The 26,953-nt window shown below is 39.1% G+C and overlaps 1 protein-coding gene across 5 annotated transcripts in view; it reads left to right on the forward strand.

Annotated features, from left to right (window-relative positions):
* Nucleotides 1–26,953, forward strand: part of pou6f2 (POU class 6 homeobox 2) — a 652,592-nt gene that overhangs the window by 618,663 nt on the left and 6,976 nt on the right. Inside the window, exon 12 of one of the 5 annotated variants that reach the window (XM_069920655.1) lies at nt 10,834–12,223. The exons of the other annotated variants lie outside the window; for them this stretch is intronic. Within the exon in view, the coding sequence (XP_069776756.1) occupies nt 10,834–10,930 (97 nt within the window). The 3' untranslated portion in view covers nt 10,931–12,223. Of the gene's footprint in view, nt 1–10,833; nt 12,224–26,953 lie in introns of those variants that run through there. 5 annotated transcript variants of the gene reach the window in all.

Genomic DNA, 26,953 nt, shown 5'->3' on the forward strand with positions numbered 1-26,953 from the left:
TCGATGGCCACCAGAGGCAACTCTACGTCACCCAACGTGGTATGACAGCTGTATTTCCAGTGTTGTATAATTGTCCATTTAGCAGCTACCTTTGACTTTATGATGAGTAGCAGGAGATCTAATTTCAAACTTCCCCTTCCCTAACTTATTGGTCTTTGACGATTAATCATTGCGTTATTAAATCAAAGAAAGAATCATCGATTATGTATTGCAAAGTTGTTACTTTTAAAAAGTCACTCTCAGGATATGGCTATCTTCACATTTAGCAAGTTAAATAAAATGCCAACATTTTGAATTGACTGAATCTTGGAAGTCCTAAATGTAGAATCCGTGACTTACCAAGACAGATAACAGAGATACAATTATCACTGTTCTTTATTCAGGACAATCAATTCACAACTAACAGTAATGGCTGGTCCACAATTTTATCAACATCATTGCACATAGTATGTGTGGTTCTTCAAGATATCCTCTCACTATATACACATTTTCCCCTTTAAAAAGAAATGACCCTATATAAATGATCAATTATTCACATGGAAATTCATAAAAGATTAAATATTTTCATTTGCAGCTATCTCGACTTGGGTATAAAGTCAGCAAATCTTATTAATCAACCACTTTAACTTCTAAGATCTCAAATGTAAAACTGCCATTATTGTTCCTGAATTGCCCACTCCCCATATCCTCAATTCTGAGGGTAATTTCCACCTGCAGGTCACATGACAACTACTAGAATTAGGGTCTCTGATGCCTCCTGACCCCTGTCCTGTCCTACAATGGCTGCATCACAGAAGTATTCCTGTATTCAACCCCTGATTTATCCTTCACATCATGTTCTCCATCACCAGAGCTCCATCGAAGCAATCCTCCCTGACATGGTCTTTGGAATATTCACACAATGGACCCATCTGAAATCATCTCTCCTGATCTTTGACCTGTGGCGCACTTTGTGGGTCTCTTTTTCCCTCTACTTGCCCTTTTATGTTAGGTTCCATTCTAACTCTGCTGAGTCTTCAAGCAGTGATTCAAGCACAGAACACCTGTGATGGAGTGTGGGTGGTCCTGTACATGAACAGGACAATGACAGATGGACCTTTTGTCCAATAACTTGATTCCTTCATTGTGCAGTCTTTGTGGAGAGGAGGAGGAGGATGGCGACCGATCCCTACCTGAACTATGATCTATTGAAAACCACTTCCCCAGGAAGGCCATGTTGCAAAAACTGTTCTTGAGAAATGCACAACCTGAATGACAACACATGTAACCACCTCAAATGGCAATCAGCCAGCAGAAGGAAGTGGTCCATTGCTAATGAGAAGAAATCAACATAAACCTGCTAGAAGAGATGAACTGGCCATATCTATGTTTGTATCAAAGTTGAGGCCTTAAGATCTGACACATTAGCTCATTTTACACTACCGTTAAAAGGCAGGAATTGACTGCCTTTTAACCGCGTCACCTACCTTTATAAATGCAACGAAGATGGGATTGGCGGTCATTTTCATCCCATGTCTAATACTATCAAGGTAGGTAGTAGCAGAGCCAATGTGTTTTACAATGGGTTCTGTCTAAAAGGGTTCACACAGGACGCTGGCGCTGTAATGCTACATCACACAGGATGCCGACACTGTAATGCTACAAGTCTTGCCTTCTTTTGTTGTGGGATGCCAGCTTGCTTATGTAAAACAATGCACTGACCCAGCATTTCTTGGTTCAGTGAGAATGACCTGAGCTGCCTTTAAAGATGGGCCGTTCACATGCCAATTAATGGGTTTTCTGTGTAAAAAGGCCTATTCACCAGGCCTTCAATGTCCTGCTAAATCTTGACTCGTATCCTGTCCCACTTGTCATTTACGATCCATGACCAGGGTGAAATGCTTGCCAGACAGAAATTTCTGACATCAAATTACCCCAATATTGATGGCCAGAACCCTTGTTCCATCCACACAGAGTTGTATGAAAGCCGGAAATCTTGTTTTCCAGTAAAATTGAACCAGAGATCATTCAGAACCTAGCATTGTGTCATCCACTCTATCCCAGAGCCACAACAGCCTTTGTGTACTAACCTGTGAAGGGAACTCAATATGTGGTCAGACAATTAAAAAAAAAAAAAATAGTTGAGCAATACCGAAGCGTTCCCAGGAAAGAGTTGGCTCTCCAGTAACCTGTACTGTCACCATCTTTTCCTGGACAGGTCCATGCACATTCTAGTCCATTCTAAATTCCAGTTTATGCCCACGTAAGTGTGCAAATTTTCCATTTCAATCATACATTCTTTGGCATCTTTGAGGGTTCTTGTTTGATCCCTGTGGAATGTGGTTCTCATCTTGATGCATAAATATCTAGGGATCCCTCGCAGCATTTTATCCATTACTGACTGACTTAAATCAATATGGGAACTTAGTGTCGATATACAACACTTTGCACATATCAATGGTCACATAGCTTTCACTCACTGGGTCCACCTTCGTCTGCAGGTTAACACTGGACAGATCCAGCCTGCTAAGGTATTGATATCCTGTCAACTCTGCAAGTAAATTTTGAAATATGATAGTGGATAACAGTTATCATTAACAGTTCTGGCGAACTTGTGTCTCAACATAACTGTGTATGTTTTTCTGCCTTGAAGACCTCCACCAATGACGTCTATGTTTAACTTCCAAAAAAAGCCTATTTTTTTTCCGAACTTTGGCAGCTGCTCCTCTACCAGGAGCAAAACAACATAATGGAACTGGTCTCAGCTGACAAAATGAAGCCTGGTTCTTGGTCAACAGTAAATGAAGGCTTGAAACCAACAATACCTCTGTACAAGTTCCAAAAAGATGCTGCAACTGAATGAGGAGAGGCCCATAGACGCCACGCCAATATTGTGGATCATTGCCAGTCAAAATGCTTCAGTTCAGCACTTCCTCATCTTAATTAGAGCCATGATTAGCAGCTTATTTTGTGTCTCTTATAGTGGACATTGCAAGGCAATTCACCCAGGATATGCAGGGCCTCCCCAACATACACTCACTGGCTATCTGCAGCTCATCACGTGTCAAAGGTGTCCCACTTGACAATAGCCTAATGTATTGCAACCTATTTCAATTGCCATGTTTCCTGGATGACCATTTGTCTTAACTGTGTTGTTACCATGTGTAGATCCACCTTCTTGTATGTGTTTGACCTTTCCATTAGCAACAGTGAGGTTTTCTCTTTTCCTGTAAGACAGTATGAATCTGTTCTGTGGGATCTTGATGATGTATTTCACTTTCAGGAACATATGAACTCCATGCATAAACATAGCAAACGAATGAACCACTCACATTCCTCAAATTGCCCAATAAATTCACCATATCACTGTCTGCCTTATTCACAACTCTACTTTAAAAAATTCTTTGGGTGTTGTGGCTTGCTAAGGCAACTAATGGAGTTAGAACTATCCAAAAGCATAATTTATTGGAAAAAAAAGTCAACCCTCAACTTACAGCAACATTTGGTGAAAGAACATATCAAAGTTATACCATGTAATGAACTTAAGAAATAGGTGCAGAAGTCAGCCATCTGAACCGTCAAGCCTACTCCAGCATTTAATAAGATCATGGATGATCTATCTGTCGACTCCATTCCATTTACTTGTCTTTTCCCCATAACCCTTAATTCCCCTACTATGCAAAACTCTCTAACTCTGTCTCAGAGTTTCTATTACTTCCTTGGACAGAGAATCACATAGATTTGCTACTCTCTGGAAAAAGCAGTTCCTTCTCATCTCTGTTCTAAACCTCTCTAAATCTTGAGGCTTTGTCCCCTAGTTTTAGTTTCGCCTATCAGTGGAAACAACTTTCCTTCCTCAATCTTGTCTATCCCATCTTAATTGTACATGTTTCTATAGGATTCTCTCATTCTTCAGAATTCCAGTGAGTACAGTCCTAGTTGATTCAATCTCCCCTCATAGGCTAAACCCCTTATCTCTGGAGTCAAAGTGCCAAACCTCCTCTGCACCCCCTCCAAAGCCAGTATATTCTTAATTAAATTAGGAGATCAGAACTGCACACAGTACTCGAGGTGTGGATCTAAGGATGAATGGAGTTGGGGATGAGGTATCAGCATGGATTGAGGATTGGTTAATCATTAGAAAGCAGAGAGCTGGGGTACAGAGGTGTTTTTCTGGTTGGCAATCATTGGTGAGCAGGGTCGGAGCTGGGCCCACAACTGTTCATGATATACATTAACAATCTGAAAGAGGGGACAGAGTGCAATTTGCTGATGACACTAAATTGAGTGGAAAATAAAATTATGCAGAGGATATGGAAAGTCTGCAGAGAAATATAGATAGGTTAAATGAGTTGGCAAGGGTTTGACAGATGGAATACAATGTTGGCAAATGTGAGGTTATCCACTTTGGAAAGAAAAGTTGAAAATAAGAATATTATTTAAATAGCAAGCGATTGCAGCATGCTGCCATGCAGAAGGATTTGGGAGAGCTTGTGCATGAATCGCGAAAGGTTGGTTTGCAGGTGCATCAGGCCATCAAGAAAGCTAATGGAATGTTGACCTTCATTGCTAGAGGAATGGAATTCAAGAGCAGGGAGGTTATGCTGCAACTGTACGAGGGACTGGTGAGGCTGCGTGTTGTTCTGATCTCCTTACTTGGCTGGGAGGCAGTCTTGTACTGGCTTGGGAGGCAGTCCAGAGAAGGTTCACCAGGTTGATTCCAGGGATAAAGGGGCTAGCCTATGAGGAGAGATTGAGTCATCTAGGACTGTACTCGCTAGAATTAGAAGAATGAGAGGGGATCTTATAGAAACATAAAAAATTATGAAAGACAGAGGTAAGTAAGATAGAGATAAGTTTAATTGGTAGGGAAGACCAGAACCAGGGGACATAGCCTCAAGATTTATGGTAGTAGATTTAGACGGCGATGAGAAGAAATTGGTTTTCCCAGAGGGTGGTGAATCTGTGGAATTTGCTGCCCATTGAATGGTGGAGCAGGCTCGATGGGCCAGAAGGCCTATTCCTGCTCCTATTTCTTATATTCTTGTGTTCACTAATACTCTGTACAGTTGCAGTAGAACCCCCCCCCCCTTCCTTAAATTCAATCCCTCTAGCAATGAGGGTTAACATCCAATTTGCCTTCTTGAATACCTGTTGCACCTGCAAATCAATATTTTGTGATTCATGTACAGCAATGGTTTTCAAACTGCTCCCCTAAACTCATAAGTGCTCTGTGATTAGTAAGAGATTGCTTAAGATCATATGTGAGTGGAAAGGAAAAGGTTTGAAAACCACTGTTTTAATCGAACCTAATTGACTTGTTATGTGCACGGTTTCATAACTCCAAAGGAAATGGGCCAATGACAATTTTTCTTAAGCAAAATATTTCTGTAACAATTGAGTCTTGAACAGTGATTCTCAACCTTCCCTTCCCATTCACATTCCATCTTAAGCAATCCCTTACTGATTACAGAGCATTTATGGCTTAGGGATTGCTTAAGGTGGAATGTGAGTTGGGGGAGGGTCAGTTTGAAAACCACTGATGAACAGCCACTGTACAAGCATGTTCCTTTGCTCAACAGCAAGCTGAAATCTTTCACAATCAGATGCAGACCATTTTTTAAGTTACACGTACATCATCCAGAATATGTTGTGAGTACTCTCTGGTTTCAGGCTTTTCAAGGGAAAATAACCATTTTGACAGTCCATTGATATTTCCTAACTTCTACTTTGTTGTGCAGTTAATATTAATGGTGTTCTCACTGGCAGTGGAAGATGGTGGCAGATGCAGGCAGCACAGGTTTTACCCTTCCAATGATCATTAAGCAATTTAGTGGCATACAACTCATTACAATATAATTTTGTTTAAAATGCTACCAAAAAGCTGCCACTTTGAAATTCCAGCACATTCTGGACTTCAGTTCACATGGACAAACATAAAGAAACCTGCAGTACTCTGACAGAATTGCAAGTAGAACTGGAAACAAAAAGAGCCCTCAATTACAACTGCAGAAAGTTGCACTACTTAACCTAAGTGAATTATGGTTTTTATCAAATGGCAGAAGACATGTCCTTGCTAATTTCCTGCAATGAAAATGGTTCAGAGTGGGCCTAAAAGTAGCAGCTAGCCTTTTAAGTGTATTGGTATATAAAGTTAAATTTCTGCTGTTTTCAGAAGTTTACTTCTGCCCAATATAAGCTCTCACAGTCTTCCTTATTTCACTATACACATTTTTCGAGTATTTGTGAGCCTCATTAGCATTGTAAAGTTATCATGATTACACATCCTTAAAATTCTCTGCATAGTCACCCATTCTTTTTGATGGATTCACACTTTACTTTTCGATTTGAATGAATTAACTGATGATGCAAGTTCTGCACTTCCTTCTGTCTTGATGTTATTCTTTGGCACTCCAAACTGTCAAGCCTCACAATGGCTGCCTCAGGTGGAAAATGGAGGAAGTAGTTGCTTCCTGCAACATCTCTGATCCACTCACAGTTGCACTCTGGGTCATGTGATGATGTCCCTGCACTCTTTAACTGTACGTTTCCCTATACCCTCCATTTTGTTCCTATTCAAAGGGTAACACTATACCCTGCATTTCTTGATTTACTGTGATACTATGCCCTGCTCTTTTGTTTAATTACCGTTGCGCCTTCTGTACTTACTATTAAATATTCTCTGGAAAAATTCCTGCCTCATCACTGGTTGGTTGGGAATTTGATTGTCCTTTTAGTAAATTTTAAGAATTTTATGGAAACTGCATTGGTCCTTTATTTCCAGTGCCTTCAGGTGACTGCAGTAGATAAATCAAACTCAGAAGCAGACAGTATACCCCGTGTTACAGAGTCATTGTCTTTCACCATTCATGCTCTCTAATTTGCCAAGTTCTTCCAACACTTCTTAGATTTCAATTGTCTGCAGTTTTTTCCTCCATTGACCAATGATCCTATTCATCTTTGCCTATAGCCAAGACAGATTCCAGCATCACCAAAGTTCAGCTAACTCTCACTCACCTAATTAATTCTGCTTTTGACAATCCTTGTATTTGTATTTTGATGCACTTCCCTTTGAGTGGGAAAGTGCTTTTTCCTGCATTTTAAGATCAATGTTATGAGGAATCACTGCAGGAGGCTCTGAACATGCAGTTTAAAATGGCCTTGCTCAATAACTCTCCATTATATTGCATTGATTGTTGCTACATACAGAGCTTCAACTTGTACACCACAGGATCCCTGGACTACTTTGACCCTCCCTACTGTCTTGTCTTGTCATGAATTTCAGTGCAGCAAATTACTCCACCTTTTCAATCCTGTCAAAGAGATTATTTTCATATTTGTACATTAAGGCAGGTTCCTCTTGCCAGATAGACTCAGCAATGTGTAAATTAGATATCTTTCAAAGACTATAGCTAGTTTAAAGCAGTGAGCACATAAAGAAGTAGGATTATTTCAAACCTCACATAAAATAAAGACTTGATGATACAAAGGAGCTTCTGAGCTTAAATAGTGATGCCTTGTATACTTCTTTTGCACTTCAATAAGGCCAAATGATTGTTTTTCCACTTCACTCTTGTGACAAACTGGATAAAAATGTAACATACATTTGTTTAAGGTGGGTAGAGGGGAATTTAATGGAGATGTTCAGGTCAAGTTTTTTTACACAGAGTGGTAGGAGCTTGGAACGAGATACCAAGATTCGTGGTGGAAGCAGATAAAATGGTAGCATTTAAAAGGTTTCGATGTAGATATATGAATGTGTAAGAAATAGAGGGTGTAAGAAATAGAGAGATATGGATCAGATGCAAGAAGCAGAGTTTTAATTTAACTTGGGCATCATGTTCAAAGCAGACTAAGGGCCTGTTCCTGTGTTTTACTATTCTATATGTCCAAAGGAGAATTGGAAAAGTATAGTATATTTTAAATGTTGATGGGCAATGATCAAATTTTAGAATGGGCATCAGAACGATTTTTCCAGTGGTCTGTGGTTAGAAAATACATCGGCATCAACTCTGAGTTGGTGTAATTCCCGCTGATTCAGCGGTAGCAGGCCATTCTTGCTATTTGTGTGGTGCATTGCTGTTCCACCATCTTACAAAGACAATTGAAAACTTGACCTTTAGGCTTCATAGATCTAGAGTCCAAGACTATTATCAGTGGGGTGCTGGGGTTGGGGGAACTAGACTGAATAAACATGCTCACCACCACCTGAATTTCTAAATACTAGTAGGATCTTACACGCATCAAATAATTTGCATTATTGAAGCAGAGAGGTTGCTCCTCCAGATGCTGGCAATGAATATAAAAAAACAAAACAACATCCACCGTTCAGTCAGATTACATTTCAAGATCAAGATTCAATTTATTGTCATAGTAATAAAACAGTGTCATATTACATGAAATTTCTTTCTGGCTGCTGCAAGGCAGACAAATTCACTGCCTAAATGCCTCTTACAGTCAGAGAGAGAGAGAAACAAAAGAGAGTCCCCCCCAGAGTTACCAAGTGTCCGTAGATTTGCCTCCAGTGCTTCTGGAGCCCCCGCAGCCCCACAAAGTCTAGTTCAAATCTTTGGCAACCCTCCAGTGCCCTTGGCACCTCTTTGAATCCCAGTTCCAATACCTAGTTTCCCTCCAATCAGTTCGAGCAAGTCTCCAGCAGTCCACAAGCCCGACGCAAGTCTCCCAACAGCAGTCTCCAGCAGCCCACAAGTTCCAAGGGCTCCTCGTCTCAAGTCGCCAGCAGCCCGCCGCATGCATTGGTCCCTCAGCTGCAGAGGCCCCTCGTTGGTGCGCCGCTGTGGTCACCATCCCCGCGGATTGTCTCCTTTGCTTCTCCCTCTCAAACAGCGTGCCATCTTCCTGTCCTCTGGTGTCCTGCTCCAGTTTTCTGCTTCCCTGGAGTCTGCAGCCTCTCGTGGCTGTTGCCAATTAAAAAGTGCCGCCATCTTGGCTACAGACCCACGGTTGTGAGATTTCAACTAAAACCACTGTCGGCTTCCTTAAAAGGCTGTTCAAAGCCCATGCAGAGCTGACAGCAGTGGACTGGGTGGCTGGACTCCACGGGAGTGCTGCACCTCCGCTCCCTCGCTCTTCGCGGGTCTGCACCAGCAGCAGCACTGCCACTACAGCGGCTCTGGCAGCACCGCCATCTTCATGGTGATCTTTGTCCCACTTCTAGTTGCTCCCTTAGCTATATAATCTGAAATGATACATGTCTGATCCATGTTTGAAGAAGGTGATGGCTAGAGTGCCATGTAAACAGAATAGTATCCTTTTATTCAAACTGTTAACATTATGCCAACCAGTCTAATTTAAAACTAAATTTCTTTGTATAAATTATTAAGGCAGAAACAGATAAAGGTCCAGCACAGATCCCATTTGCAGCCCACTAATTCCAGGTTGCCCATCATGAAATGACCCAGTTATCTCAACTTTCTTTGTGTTATGAGCCCTTCCTTCATATTGCATGAGCTTTTACCTGAGCAGTAAACTTTCGTACAGCATCATTTTGAATGGTCTTTGTATATCCATTTTTAATGCATCCACTAGTTCCCTTTAATCCAGAATGGAAAATGCTGGAAGTATTCATCAGATCAGGCTGTAACTCAGGAAGAGAAACAAAGTTAACATTTCAGATTGGAGATCCTTCTTCAGAAAAGGTTCATTTTCAAAAAGACCTGACATACTTTATGGACTTAAAGTGTACAAATGTCATTTTTGTGAAAACTCCTCAGACAGCAGTAGATTATCCATCAATTAGCCTGGCACCTTAATGCCACATGCAAATTCTCTTTAATAGGCAATGAACATTACTAAACTACAAAGCAAACCTGATATACAGAAAGGAGAGGATATCTACATGGATTTTTATTGTGTCAATACACCTCAATTTTAAGTGCAAAGTGATTATAGTATATTTGAGCCAGTGTATTTGAGTATTCTCTATTTCATTCAAGTCTCAATTTGTGAAAGGCATTTATTATTTTGGCTTTTTCTTGCTCTACTCAGATATTACAACAGAAAGGTATCTGATTACCTGTCTGCCTGCCCAACCCGATGGCTTACAAATGGCAACTAAGCTTCCAGTGTATTAAACACAAACTTTGATTACAAACTTACATTTTCCATTACTTATTCGCTATAGTATACAATCACTCATTGGATAATCTACCCATATGGTTGTTGGTTCCTTGGATCTCATGAAAGAGAGCTTTATCTTCCTTCAATGTGCATACTTGTTTAGTTCCATATTTCTTTGGCTCTATCCCAACGCATAACTAGTTTTCTGTTTCAAATTTCATTGGTGGTTTTAGATCCTTTGCCTTTGAGGTCATTGCCTGTGCAAAGAATTTCACACATTTATTCTTCTGCCTTGTTAGAACACCTCACAGCTGTCACTATGGGTAAATGTGATCAACAGCCATGTCATGAAATAAATCAACTGACAGTCTTGCATTGCTTGATGTTCTTGTCTATTTAATTCATTGGCCAGGCCACATCAGTTGATGATAATATCTCAGCCAAGGTCACTTGCACCACCAACAATTCAACCATGATTGAACACAATATATAACACAGATATATTTGCCTTTCTCTTTTGAAGGAAAATGGTCCAAGCTCGACAGCAGGTGACAAACACAGATACATTACCTTAATAATATGGATTATCATTTTTGGAATAGTTAATTAATGAAGATACGGTGAATGATAGGAATTAAACCAACCTGGTCCATTTCCTCACATCTAATCTCATACTAATTTTATGATCTCTTTGACTTGTAACCATAAGTATTGTAAACTACTCTTCCTAACTTCTATTATTACAACCTTACCCTTGTGTGATTCTGCTTTCAGATACCCAAAAGTGCACTCCTCAGTAGAGGAACACCAAGAAGAAGGTGATGACGAAGAGGCATTGTCACACTGGCAGCCATGTGGACAGTGCACATAACCTAAAATTGATTTTGCACATGGATAGTAGTAGCTTGGAGCCAGGGAAGAGCAAAAGGATAGAGAAGATGTTAACTTGCCAGAGGATGAGGTTGTGCATGAGTTCTGCTACAGGGAGCTTAGATGAGGACTTCTAGGAACGACATTTAAGAAAAAAGCTGGTGAACATACCCTATGAAATCCATGGTACATTTACAGGGCTGCAAAAAAATATGCATGCAATATTGAGTACCCTTGTGGAATCCTGTGCTAACTAGACCTAGAACTTTGTCCGCAGCTGAAGCCTTTCCTTTCAAGAAAGGGAAATAATATGACAATAAATGTTATCCCTGACAGCAATGCCTAAATCTGAAGGAAGATTTTAAAAAAAGGAAGAATGCCAAAACTCAAGCACCCAAACAATGGTACTACCCATTCTAGTTGCCTACCTAAGATCACTATCATTTGGTTACATTTTGATAAATTACTGCACATCTTTCCTACTTCTATGGTTTATTAAACCTATATACATGTTCATTTTTGTTTAACATGAGGAAGCCACTTTGAGTAAAGTATAATCAGTGTGGAATTTAATAATTCTCTCATGGTTTAAAATGATGATATCAAGTTAATTTTGTGTCATGCAGTGTAATGATTATACACTTGTCTGGTTATCCAACTGTTAAATACAATCATCATGTATTTGTGTGTTTAATACCATGCCATTTATGAATTGTACATCACACCTACTGCCATAGTCAACTATTGTACACCAGACTTTTAATACACTTGACACTCCACAAATTCTACTCTCAGCTTGTTATACTGACCACTATATACTGGACTATGATACACCACACCTGCTATATACCTGTATACCACCCATTATTGAATCTGCCAGTTATAGACCCTGTCATTTTGCACCACCTGATGTGCACGGGCCAGATTTAGGGCTTGTACAATATTGTCAAATGCAACACAAAGTCCTCCCACAGACTGCACCTTTTGAGAGTGAAATAGGTTATGGTCCCCTTTAGGTCATGAGACCATAAGAAATAAGAATAAGAATCAGTCATTCATTGCACCTGCTTCACCATTTAGTAGGATCACAACTGATCTAATATTATTTAACTCCTCTATTCTGCACTTTCCACTTAACTCTTTATTCCCTTCATGATTAGAGAGCCACTTATCTCAGCCTGAATCATATTCAAGTAATATATAACTGCTCTGTATGGCAAGGAATTCAAAAGACTCTCGATCTCTGGAAAATAAATTCTTCTTACCTCTGTCTAAAATAAGTGTAATCTTATTCTAAAACCATTCCCTTTGGTTCTGGACTTTCCCATGAGAAGAAACACCAGCTCAGCATTTACCCTGTATGAATGTAATATCAAGTTACAGGTCATTTGGCAGAGGCATTCCATCCAAAACTGCTGGAACAACTTATCCACGGCACTCCACTGGAAAATGCTATCGTCTGGTCATCACAAGTGAATGTGTGGCTGATGAAAACTTGGAATCTGAAGTTGAAAATTATGTCCTGAATTATCATCGATGAGTATGCAAGATTAAAATAAATACCGACATTCACACTTTGGGATGTTTAAATCAACTCATAAGATAATAAATGCAGCTTAATATTTTGTCCATTTATACCAGAGAGCAAAGGAAAAATGATTCATAATGAAGTGATTTCAAATTTTACCCTACCTGTGCAGTGTAAACTTTTCAGATAAGCAGATAAAGTTGCTCCTGACATTTAACTGCTAACAACCAATTCTCATTCCTCGGGCCAAGATCTTATCCCATTCTCCAAGTCAGGCAGATTCAACAAGTAAATTATTTCCTTAAAAATGCTGGAAAAACTGCAATGATGCCTTTGTGACAATAACTCCTGTTTAACCCGATCCCAACTGAGGCCAGTCATAACTTTCTCAACGTTAAGTAAGGCAGAGAGGTGAAGAAACATGATTTCATTATTGTTTTTGGATATTTTTATGGAGCAGGAGGACCTGGTGTGTTTCTCTAGGTTTTATGAAGAAACCTTTGGCCTCCCTTACTCTAGGCTACTCCAGTTCCTAGTTACAACCATGTGATCACCTTGTTATGAAGCTCTCCCAAAATCCTTTTCTTTCATTTATCACAAAGCAAGAGTATTGCTGTGGGGCCACTAATGGTACTCCTGCCTGCATACCATCCCACTACGGTTTCTAGAGGGGACTGAAACAGGAATGGCAGTAGAGATGTTGCCTGGTGTTCTAATTGCCTAAATGTACTAGTGATGGAGTAGGGAGGGTGGGAATGACTTATGAAGGTATGGTGGTGGTGCTTGCCAATATCACTTTTCCTTACATTGCATTAAATATCACAACTATTGGCATCACAGTAATCAAGGAGGCAAAACTCATTGCCATCACCATCTGGAACCAAATCTCATTTACTTACTCATTCCCATCTTCTTCTTTATTTCTCCCTTTTAATACTTACCCAGTTTATTTTTCAAAGCCACGACAATCCCATTTCTCAATCATGCTTTTAAAGAATCTTATAAAATGTCATTCAACCTACACTGCCCATCCTGATTCAATTCATCCAGTAAATGTTCATTCCCAGAGTACTGTATTTTCCCTTTTTAAGCATACATTTAATTATATTTCCAAATGTGATTCTAAGTTTCTGTATACCAGTTTTTGAAAAAGAAACATAAAGATCTCTTATTTTTTTCAACCTTAATGCTAATCTTGACACCCTTCTTTCTTTAAAGCCAAGCAAGTTTTCTGCCAACCTATTTTAATGGCTGATCTTCAAATGTTTACATATTTAATAGAATCCATCCATTTTTGGCATTAAGATCAACAAACTTCATAAAATGGAATAGATGGAGGTCAGTCAGCTTACTGAACCTGCGCTCATTCATGTTATGGGAAGACAGTACTGATTCATTTTCCCCATGGCTTCAAATATTTGTCCTCCTTTCCCTCAAAACATTAACGACTTTGTCCCAAGCATTCAATTCAATAGCCTTACTCTAGGGACAATTTTGAATTGATGGCTCCCTACCTCAGATTCCCCAACAAAAGGAACCAGTCTTTCCCTATTTGTCCCATCAAAAGTCTTGTCAATTTTACAAAACTTTGACTCCATTGGAAATTTTCTCAGGATCATGTTTAATCTCATAAGTCAAATTTCCCTACACTAACATCATTTGGGTAAAACAAAAATGTCTTTTTTTTTCCATTGGGTCAACAGTTCTCCATTTTCTATAATAAAGGTCAAGGTTCTATTATTGTCACATAATATTACATTTAGAATGTAACATACATGAAATTATATAACTTTTGTCTATCTTAAGGCAGACAGAGAGTCGCCACTTTCTCCAGCACCCCCTCACAGAAACCTATAGCACCTGGTGTTCCCAGGCAGTCTCCCCTCCCAATACAGGTATTGACCTGCTTAGCTTCTGAGATAAGACAATCACAGGCATATTCAGGCTATTAGGTGCTTTCTACTTTTGTTTCCTGCCTTGTCATTATTAATATTGGTGCTAATTAACTTCCATTTCCAATTGTTCAGATTTTCTGCATAAAATTCTAATATCTTTTTTGTTGAGAAAGCCAATTCATGATGTGGCTGTATTGTCTCGCCTTGAAGGTAACACCTCAGGTATCCTAGTAATCTGCTGAAAGGTGGATCACTGAACTACCATGACACCCTCAAAGCTTTTTTTTTTGAAAATTTTATATTTCACTTTTTCCAAAAACATAGTATCACATCTGAAAAAACAATTCTTTTTAACGTATTTACACTTTATTTTAGTATAATTCACTTCTCAGATAAAAACACTATGTCAACTTATTTACAATTTCCTTCCCTTCCCCCAAAACTTTGAAAATTAAACAACTAAAGCAATTAATGGTAGAATGGTAAAAAGAAAAAGAAAGGAAAAATTCAGTGTACCGTCAGTCTTTCTAATCTAATTCCACTCTTTGAGGTGCTTCACTGCAGTTGTATTTCTGTATTTTGTTAGCTTTATGAACTGTGGGTTATTGTTATAGCTGTGCACCAAAGTGCTCTAGTTAAGGTTGCCATATTTTGGCAAAAGTATCGTTCTTATTTGTTAAATTATATGTTATTTTCTCCATGAGCATACAGTTGTGCATCTCCGTGGTCCATCGGGTGATGAACGGGGGGAAGGGGGGGTGGGTCAGACTTCTAGGTGATCACAATGCCATTTTTTGCTACTGACAGGGCAATGTCTACAAATTTAATTTGTAATTTAGCTAATGTACTGCTCACGTCCTGTAGGTTTCCTAATAAATACAGCTCTAGATTCAGTGGGAAGTCTGTTCCTGTAATCCTAGTTCATATATGAGATAATTCCAAACAAAAGGTCTAACCTACGTGCAGATCTGCATGGAGAGTATAAAGGTGCCAATTTCTAACCCACACCTGAAGCACATTTCCAATATCTCTGATTTTCAAAGCCTTTTAACCATGTATCCATAGCCATGAAGACGCCAGTCTGAGCTTGTGCGATTGAAGTCTGAAAGTTCTAGGTTTAACTGATACATTTGTACATCGTGTCACTTCTGTTGTACTGTAACAAAACCTCAGACCTTAGATAAGTATCCAATAGCTGATCTCTGCACCTCTGATAGTTATAGATACTGTGGCAGTCAAATACCGGTAATTGCCTTCACTCATCCAACACACAGTCCAGCCAATGGACATAAGCTTATCAATTCTATGATATGTCTGACATAAACACATCAATGTGAATTTACATAATCTGTAACAAGTGGGTCTGTGCCTTAGGGTAAGTGCATAAGACTGTGGTGGTTCATATGAAATTTAGGTAAGAGTGGTGATTGTGATTCATGTTAGGTGAGGAATAGCATGGATTCCATTAAGCAGTATGCGTGGCTAATACAGTATCCAGTGAAAACTGAATTTTTTCATATTCTTGCTGTCTTGATTAATATTCATGTGTGAGGTCAACTAACTTTTCTGATACCCCAATACCGTGACTACATACCAAAACCTATTTGAAATTAAGATGAATTAAGATCCTCAAATTCCAGGTAATTCTATACTGCTATGTACAGAGTTCATTTATTTTCAAGATGAGATCAGAAGAATTTGCATTTTTATCGCATCTTCAGTGGGGTAAATTAAGGGCTTCACCTCTGTGCACCTCAGCCAAAAACTGATGAAGAAAAGACATCATGTGGAAGTTAAACTTCCTGGTGTACAGAGAACATTGGAGGTATTCTCAGTAGTTGTGTTGGATGTGGAATTCCTTTCTCAGCCGAGCATTTGTTGTAGATTTAATTCAAACATTCCATTAAGATGTTAATCCCAAACTTCACAACCAGTTGACAGAGTGGTCCCAATGACAACAGACACAACTGAATTTCTTCTCAGATATTCAATGTTCTCTGCAGGTATCTACAGTGCAAAGAATGAGAGGAAAATTGAATGGACATCAAGGATATTATCTTGGTGCCATTCTGGGGCCAAGGATCTTGGTGCCATTCTGGGGCTATTAAACATCTTTTGGAATTGTATCACCTGCAGATTGATTCAAGAGGATTCCAGCCAATGTCAATATGCATAGCTGACCTGACAACATCAGTATGGTCTGATACTCCTGGACTCATTTCCACTGCTGGTTTAATTACCTTATTGGATTACCTCAGTGGCACATCCTTGGATTTGCTGATCCAACTAATTTACTCTGCCCTTTTTAGGCTGATCCAATGAATATACTTCATGCTGGCTCCCTCAATCTTCATTGACCTCAGCTTAGTTTGCACTCACTCTTCACTTTGCCTGCACACTTGTTTAACTTGCCATGTACCGCGCTTTCACTGGCATTCTATTCTGACTTTATGCATTGATGCCTCTTTCTCGAATTTTCAACAGAAACAACTGTTCTCTATCTATCCATCTATTCAATACATCCCTACTCTCATTGAGAGGTTTATTCTTTCCTCTATTATAGGAGTAAAGAGCACAGGACACCAGAGGGATAAAGAGATCGGGAGATGGTCCTCCAACTATCTTCTATCTTCCAAGAAGATGGCTTTTCATAAATGGATGTGTGATCATTGGAGAAAATTATATGGGTTTCACGGATACCTAATGACAGATTCTGTCTCATGTCTTACTTACAACATTCACGCATCTGAGCTGAGCATTAGCAACAAGACCAAATTATGTGAAAACCATAAACATTCATATCTTGGAAGTTTTAATTCAGATCCTTATTGTCCTACAGGATGTTCACTTGTGCTGCAAAATATGGAAAAAGACAATGATTTTTCTTCCTCAGAAGGATCTCATGATTCATACACACTGTCTACCAGGCAGATGTTCACACTATATTCATATTTGAGTGTTCACATCTTACACAACACATGAAAAGGACCAGACAGTGAAGTCACAAACAATAGTACTAACTCTGCTCTAGAAGGCACAAGATGCTCTGAGTTGTGCTTGGCTGGTACCTGTTCCTGTTTCCTGGGAACCATCAAACAACTCAGTACTTTTGAATGTCGGACAAGAATATGTGAGACACATTGTGGTCTCCTGCAGATAGAATTTTGAAATCCATCACATAACATTGCTCACCTTCTCTTTAGATCCTTCATCTGTAGAAAGGTAGATGATGTGAATGGGACATCAAATGCAGCAATTGACAAGTGTCTGATAGTTCTTACAGAGAACTGGCATCTTCTAATGACAGATATCCTAGCTTTGACCATTTGACTCATCACTACCCTGGAAGTGCTTGCATATTTGTTCATTGCTATGAATTACAGAAGAGCCATGTAGAGCTTACTAGTGACAAGGGACATGGAAGCAGAGTCTCTAATCAAATTATTCCCCTTGCAAGTTCAAAGCTGTTACAAATGAACAACTAAAAGATGGAATTATTCCTCTCAAATATTTCTTAAAAGTTTACTAAAAAAAGCATTCATGACTCCTGTTGAGCATATGTAGAGCATAATTCCTGTTATAAAGACACTTTAATTGCCATTAGTTTCATCAGCTTTGAGGCAGCCACATTTAGTGTAAGATTGGAGTGTTATGCCTCAGCCTGAGTACAGTAGTTTTGCTCTCACTGGGTTTCGAATCCATGCTGCTGAAGATCCAACTGCGCTGGGTAGGTCACGTCTCCAGAATGGAGGACCATCGCCTTCCCAAGATCGTGTTCTATGGTGAGCTCTCCACTGGCCACCGAGACAGAGGTGCACCAAAGAAGAAGCACAAGGACTGCCTAAAGAAATCTCTTGGTGCCTGCCCCATTGACCACCGCCAGTGGGCTAATCTCACCTCCAACCATGCATCTTGGCGCCTCACAGTTTGGCGGGCAGCAACCTCCTTTGAAGAAGACCGCAGAGCCTACCTCACTGACCAAAGACAAAGGAGGAAAAACCCAACACCCAACCCAAACCCACCAATTTTCCCTTGCAACCGCTGCAACCGTGTCTGCCTGTCCCGCACCGGACTTGTCAGCCACAAATGAGCCTTCAGCTGACGTGGACATTACCCCTCCATAAATCTTCATCCGCGAAGCCAAGCCAAAGAAGGGTTTCAAGCACTTGGTAAGCTGGAAGAAACAGTAAATCATTTGAGCATGGGAGAGTTGTCTATGAAACTAAGTTCAAGATAATGTGCAGGCAACAGATACTCTATTAAATGTTGCTGGTGAAATCAATCCCACACACTATCTGGTAACCACCAATGTGGATATCATTCAGTCTTATTTCTTCTTTCAAATTCTTTTATTGAGTTTTATCAGAAAAACAAGCAAAAAAGCAGTAAATCAATTGCAATGAAACCTTTGCAGATTTACAAATAATAACAAACAGTACAGTAGCAATACTACTTAATTCTAAATCCAATAAATGATAATGCATACAATATTGTAAGAGAAAAATGAAAAGAAAAAAGAAAAATATTTCAAACCTACAGCAATCAAGGTTAAAATTCATATTGTGTGTGTCTTAAATCGTAATAAACGGCCTCAGGAGATCCAAACAAACACATCCAGTGACATTTCATCATTGAACCTAATGAATCAAATAATGGAAATGAGCTATAAATGGGTCCCAAGTCTTATCAAAATAAATCTTGATTTTTGTGACATTATGCCTAATTTTCTCCAGATTTAAAAAGGAAATAATATCTAATAATTATTGTGTAGGTGGGAACTCATCCTTTCATTTCAATAGAATTACTCTTCTTTCTAATAAAGTGAAGAATGCTATAACCTGTCTTTGATTAGAAGATAAAATAATATTTATATCTTTATAAAAACCAAACAGTGCAATTACTGGACAAGGATCTGAAGTGATCCTAAATATGAATGAAAAAGTTCTAAAAGCGTTAGTCCATTCCAATATTTTTACAATTTACGGCAAGTCCAAAATATATTTAACAAATAGGCATCGAATATTTTACATTTGTCACAAAGTGAACCAATATCAGAAAAATTTGAGCAAGTTTAACTGTGGAGAAATGTACACAATGTGTAACACTTTGAATTGAATAAAACTATGCCCAGTGCACAATGATGAATCGTAAATCAGGGCCTAACATTGAAGTCCATCCTTCTCTGAGAAGGAGATATTCAGATCATTCTCCCATTTGGTTTTAATTCCACTTAAATAAAATGCTTTCATATTCAATAGTTTATAATATAAAGCAGATATTATGCCTTTATGTGTAAATTGTAACTCGAAGAGTTCATCAATAAAATTTGGGTCAGGAAGAGTATGAAATGTTAAAAGCTTCGAGTGAACAAAATCTCAAATTTGATAGGTTAAATATCATTCCCAATTGTTGAAGAGATATAAATTGTCATTGTATAAAAAGATCTTTAAAACTATTAATACCTAAAAAATTCCATTCTTGAAAACCGGCATCTAAAATAGCAGATTGAAATAAATAATTAGACATTATAGGACTTGTAACTATAAATCTCATTGTCCAAATAAATTTCTGAATTGATTCCTGATCTTCAATCTACAACTCATTATTAAGTTCTTAATTCATATAAAAGATAGAAAATTAAATTATTGTAACAATATGCATAAAATTGTGTTCCCTAGAATATGTATCAGAAAGTTAGGTTTTATGATATTTTAGACATGGCTACATATGGCCATACATAACAAGTAGGTAGTCCCGTTGAGAAGCCAGCCATGAACTTTCTTCTTGCTTAGTGCAGTGGGCAGTCCTCTGTGATGAGAGAATCTTATCCAATTGTGAATGACAGAATGATATTGTGTGCATGCTCTCATCTCATTGAAATTTTCTGAATTTATTGAAGACAACATCTTCTTGAACTCTAAATCTTGCATTATTTGGACAGGCATTTAAATAGGCAAGACATGGAAGGATACAGACCTATTGCAGGATTAATGTAGATCGGCAATAAGGTCAGCATGGAGGTGAATGGCAAAATGACTAATTTTGGTGCTGTACAACTCCTAGTTTATAACTCTGTAACTGTTTTATGATTGATTTTGAGGTACTCCCAACCCACATTTTGTTCATTGACCGTTGCCAGGTTGCCAAAAATACTTCGTTGAAGGCTGAAAGAGAAAATAAATTATTTCCTCTGTTGAGAAGTCCAGGATAATGGGGCATCATCTTTAAAATAGTGTCAAACTGTTCTGAGGTGATATCAGAAAGCATTTCTTCAGAGGGTATACTTTTAGAACATATGTAAAAGAAGTGTTTAGGTTCCATTGAAATTGTGACTGATGGATATTTATTAGGCAAAGTGTAAGGTTCTTGGAGTACACAAGACAAGAATTTGAGGAATTTCTTGGATTGGAGGAGGTCAAAGTTATTAGAACACCAAAGGAATTTGAACCTCAGGTTCAGAATTTTAGTATGGGAATCAAAGCAGTTGAATGAAAATAAGATCAGCTGAAAGATGAATGACAGGTCACATTCAGGGACTAAAAAAAACATTCTGCTGTTCCATTGTCCTTATGGTTTAACAATGGAGAAATTACAACACACCAGTTTTGCTTCATGTCTGACTCTAGAAGTCTCTAAACTGAGTCATTGTATGGACATTGAATTATTAGGTTAAGAAAATAAAGGATGATTAAAAATGCATCTGATAGGAAGAGAGTAATCGAATATTCTAACTGAACATTACAAAATATAATTTGGCATGTATTTTCATATTAGCAATATACGAAACGAAGGATTTTCCTCAACTCACAGAAATGTGTTTATTTTAAGTACATAAGGCTAAATGCTTTCCAACCTAATCAATTTTGTCTGGAGGAACTGATTACTGAGCAAGAGAAGCAGTTATTGAATACTCCTATTGTTAAAGACTGATCCCTGGCCCAGATTCCATTATTAAACTCCTGAGGGAGTGCTACACTGTCAGAGATGACATTTTTCAGAAAGCAATATTGCTGGGTTGCAAATTTTGTTCCCCTGTTCAAGAAAGGGAGCAGAGATAACCCAGGAAATGATGGACCAGTGAGTCTTACTTCAGTGGTAGGCAAGCTGTTGGAGAAGAACTGAAGGATTTACAAGCAAGTCACTGCAGCCTTGTCAGGGGAAGGTCATGTCTTATGACACTTAATAAATTCTCTGAGGATTTAACAATGAGCATTGATAAAGGTAAAGAGGGAGATATAGTGTATATGGATTTCAGTAAGACATTTGATAAGATTCCCCATGCAAGGCTCATTCAGAAAGTAAGGAGACATGGAATTCAAAGAAGCCTTGTTTTGTGGATACAGAATGAGCTTGCCTAGAGAAGGCAGAAGGTGGTTGTAGATGATTTATATTCTTTTTGGAAATCGGCAACCAGTGGTGTTCTGTAGAGATCTGTTCAGTGTCCCCTCCTCTTTGTAATTTTTATAATTTACCTGGTCGAGGACGTGGAAGTGTGGGTTAGTAAGTTTGCAGAAGACACGAAAGAGGGTGGTGTTGTAGATAGTGTGAAGGGTTGCCAAGGATTACAAATGGAGATTGTAGATGTAGATGTAGAGCTGGGATGAGTAGTGGCAGGTGGACTTTAACTCAGAAAAATGTGAAGTGGTTCATTTCAGTAGGTCAAATCTGAAGGCAGAACACAATGTTAATGAGAGGATTCTGCTGAGCAGTGTGGATGAACTCAGAAATTTTGTGGTCTGTGTCCATGGGGCACTCATAGCTGCTGCAGAGGTTGATTGTGTTAAGAAGGTGTATGGTATGTGGGTCTTCATTAATGAGGATTGAGTTCAAGAGACATGAAGTAATGTTGCAGGAAGGCCATGGATGCTATAGAAAGGGTGCAGAGGAGATTTACAAGGATTGGAGAACATTCTTTATGAGGTTAAATTGAGTGAGCTTTGTCTTTTCTCCTTGGAGCGACAGAGGATAAGGGGGTGACCTGGTACAGGCACACAAGATGATGAGAGGCTCTGATCATGTGGACGGCCAGAGGCTTTTTACCAGGGCTAACATGAGGGGGCATAGTTTTAAGATGCTTGGGAATGAGTTCAGGGGGGGATGTAAAGGGTTTTTCACATGGAGAGTGGTGGTACATGGAATGTACTGGCGAAAATGGTGGTGAAGGCAGATACAAAAGGACCTTTGAAGAGACTATTAGATAGGTACATGGAAGTGAGAAAAATGGAGGTTTGTTCAATAGGGAAATTTTAGGCTATTGTTAGAGTGGGATATTAGGTCAGCATAACACCCTTGGCAGAAGGGCTTGTTCTGTGCTGTAGATTTCTATGTTCTATGCTTAATATTATTGGGATAAAATTCTCATAACATTGCTTAAAAAAGAACATGGGTGTTCTCTCAGTGACATTATCAATGTTTAGTCCACATCAAATACCCAAAACAAATTATCGAATAATTTATTTTATTGCTGGCTATGGAAGTTTATAATCCACAAATAGAATGTCCTAAATTCCTTCATTTTAAATGTGGGAAGCTCTTGTAAAAATATTTTAAGATGACCATAAAGGCATTCGGAAGGTCTCAAAGTCCTGAAGGATGGTATATCAGTATAATTTAATCCCTTCTTGTCTGTGGTTATGCAGTGGAAGCAAAACTTTACAAGTTTAACAGTGGCCTGTGTTCTATATGTAATTTTTTTTAAAAAACAAGTATTTTTGACATTTTTCACAATAATTATCCAAACAATGTCTTTACATTTATATCAATACAATTTTAAGTTGAACAAAATACTAATTTCACATTGCCAAACTTTACATTAATCTGAACAAATTGGTACTTTAGGACCAAACAGAGCAGATTTAGACATTTTGTGTACTTATTGATGGACCTTTTCAGGAACCCTGTTTGCAGTTTTTATGTGAAGGATTAAAGCTTTTTTCAAAAGTTATTTTGTCATAATTATTAATTAACTATACCTAGAACATAAGAAAGTAAGAATTGGGAACAGGATTAGACAATATGTCTCCAGAAGCCTACTCCACGAATGAATAAGATTCATTCTGACTGATCTGATCTAGGCCTTGTCTCTGCTTTCTTGTCAGTTCCCCATTGTTCTGATCTTCCTTTTGGTTAAACTCTGCCTATCTCTTGAATATAGAATATTGAATAATACAGCACAGTACAGGCCCTTCAGCCCTCAATGTTGTGCCGACCCATATATTCCTTTCTAAAATAAGGTACTAGACGCTCCCTACCCCATAACCCTCTACTTTAATTTCATCCATGTGCCTGTCTAAGAGTCACTTAAATACCCCCAATGTTTCAGTCTCCACCACCATTCCTGGCAAGTCATTCCAGGCACGCACAACTCTCTGTGCAAAAATCTTACCCCTGATGTCTCCCCTAAACTTTCCTCCCTTAACGTTGTACATATGTCCTCTGATGTTTGCTAATCCTGCCCTGGGAAACAAGTGTGGCTGTCCACCCTATCTATGCCTCTCATAATCTTGTAGACCTCTATCAAGACTCCTCTCATCCTTCAATGCTCCAAAGAGCCTCATAAGATTTGTTTTCCCATCCAGGCAATATCCTGGTAAATCATCTCTGCACCCTCTCCATATCCTTCCTATAATGAGGTGGTCAGAACTGAATGCATTACTCAAAGTGTGGTCTCACCAGAGATTTGTAGAGTTGCAACATGATCTCTCTACTGAATTCAATCCCCCTACCAATGAAGCTCACCATCCATAGGCCTTTTTGACTATCCTATCAACCTGTACGGCAACCTTGAGGGATGTATGGATTTGCACCCTCTGTTCATCCACACTCTTAACTGACTATTAACCCCTGTACTCATCCTCTGGTTTGTCCTTCCATAATGCATCACTTCACACTTATCCGGATTGAACTCCATCTGCCACTTTTCTGCCCAATTCTGTATGCATCCTGTCTATATCCTCTTGTAACCTACAACCTCAGTAACCATCCACAACTCTTCCAACCTTCATGTTTTCAGCAAATTTACCGACCCATCCTTCTCCCTCTTCATCCAGGTCATTTATAAAAATCACAAAGAGCAGGGGTCCCAGAACAGATCCTTGCAGCACTCTACTAGTCACCAACCTCCAGGCAGAATAATTTCTTTCCACTACAATTCTCTGCTTTCTTCCTGCAGGCCCAATATTTTTATCCACTCAGCCAAGGTTCCACTGATCCCATGCCTTATTACTTTCTGAATGAGTCTCTCGTGGGGGACCTTGTCAAATGCCTTGCTAAAATCCATGTAGACCACATCTACTGCCCTACCCTCATCAATTTCTTTTGTTACTTACTCAAAAAACTCAATTAGACTCATGAAGGACAACCTTCCCTTCACAAAGCCATACTGACTATCCTTAAGTAGATTGTATTTCTCCAAATCTTCATAGATCTTATTTAGAATCTTCTCCATTAATTTGCACACCACTGATGTAAGACTCACTGGTCTCTAATTCCCAGGTTTCTCCCTATTACTTTTTTTAAACAAGTTGACTACATTTCCCATTCTCCAATTCTCCAGCACCTCCCCAGTGGCCAAGGAGGATTCAAAGATCATAGCTACTGCCCCAGCTATCTCTTCTCTCACTTCCCACAACAACCTGGGGTATATCACATCCAGCCCCAGGGACTTATCAATCTGTATTTTTTAAAGAAGATCCAACACTTCCTCTTCCTTAATCTCTACATTGTCCAGCACACAGGCCTGTTCAATTTTGGCCTCACCGTGATCAAGGTCCTTTTTGATTATTTTATTTATATTTTCATATCAACATGAAATTCATCAATTTTGAGTAAGAAAAGAAAAAAAGAACAAGCCCTAACCCCCCTCCCATCCACCAAGGGAAAAAAAGAGAAATAGTTAATAGAATTGAAGAGAGAAAAGAAAAAGAGACATAAAATGAAAAGCAATTAAGAAAAAGTAAAAGGTTTCATTGGATTCATCAATCTCCTGCCAAGGGACAAATATCCTGATTTACCTGGAATCCCAGGTGGTTCCTGGATGCAGGGAGCCAAGGACGTGGGTGGGTGGGGGCATCGTTAAGAAGTTACACTGACATATTGAAGATATGGACTCCAAATTTTTTGAAAAATATTGTATTTTTTACTAAGGTTATAAGTAATTTTCTAATGGGGAATACAAGCATACATTTCCACTTTCCAATGATGGGAATCAGATTTCCAGGTAACCGCTATACACTTCCTGGTCACTGCATCAAGGTCTTTTTTCTCTTGTGAATACTGATGCAATCGATTAATTTAGGACCTCCCCAACCTCCTCCATCTCTAAGCACATGATGCCTTCTTCATCCTTTAACAGCCCCACCTTCATTCTCATCATCCTTCTGTTCACATACACATAGAATGCCTGGGGGTTCTCCTTAATTCTACATGCCAAGGCCTTCTCATGTCCCCTTTCAGCTCTCCTAAGTTCTTTCTTAAGTTCCTTCCTGCTACCATATACTTCTTATGCTTCCTTCTTCCTCTTGACTAATTGCCTGACCTGTTTTGTCAGCCATGGTTCCCTTTTCTTTCCATATTTTCCTTGTCCTAATGGGACAAACCTATCTTGAACCCTGCACAAGTGGTCCCTAAACTTCCTCCACATTACTTCTGTGCTTTCACCCTTAAACATATGTTTCCAATTCTCTCTTGCTAGTTCCTGCCTCATTCCTTCATAATTAGCCTTTCCCAAGTTAAGCACTTCCTCATTTTGACTGTTTTTATTCTTTTTCATAGCTATGTTGAGGCTAAGGGAGCTGTGGTTGATCTCACCAAAATGCTCCACCACTGAGAGGTCTCCCACCTGACCAGGTTCATTCTTCAGAACCAGATCCAGTTTGGCCTCTCATCGGCCAGTCCACATACTGTATCAAGAATCCTTCTTGAACATACCTGACAAATTCAGCCCCATCTATCCTCATACAGGCAGTAGGTGCCAGTCAATATTAGGGAAGTTGAAATCACCCTGGGGAGGGGGGGGGGGGTGGCATGTCATGTTTAAGTAAAAGTATTGTTTTCTTTTCACCTTGTAAAATAATTATTTTTTTATGTTTTTATGTAGAGAAATACAGAAGAAACCAAAACTTGCCTGCTTCACAGGGAAGGGGGTGCATAAACTTTAAGCAGAGTCCTGGGAGAGCATTGCTGAAAAAGGTTGAAAACAGCTGCTCTACCCTCTCCCCCGATCACTTCTCGGCTTTTTTTCTCCACCCTCCCACCTGGATCCACCTATTTACTCTAATTAGTTAACTTGTGCTCCTTCCACTTTTCCTCACTCCCTCCTTCCCTACTCTCTCCCCCCCCTCACCTTTTTATTCAGGCACCTACCAATTTTTTCAGATTTCCAATGAAGGGCTGTTAAACATTGGCTGCCTCTTAATTCCTGTGGATGCTGCTTGATCAGTTTAGTTTCTCTAGCACTTTTGCATTCTGAAACTATGTCCCTGGTTCTAGATTCTTTCTTTTTTCTTTTTCTTCTTCTTTGGCTTGGCTTCGCGGATGAATATTTATGGAGGGGTTTGTCCACGTCTGCTGCAGGCTCGTTGGTGACTGACAAGTCCGATGC

Source organism: Narcine bancroftii, chromosome 2 (assembly GCF_036971445.1).
Source record: "Narcine bancroftii isolate sNarBan1 chromosome 2, sNarBan1.hap1, whole genome shotgun sequence".
NCBI lineage: Eukaryota > Metazoa > Chordata > Chondrichthyes > Torpediniformes > Narcinidae > Narcine > Narcine bancroftii.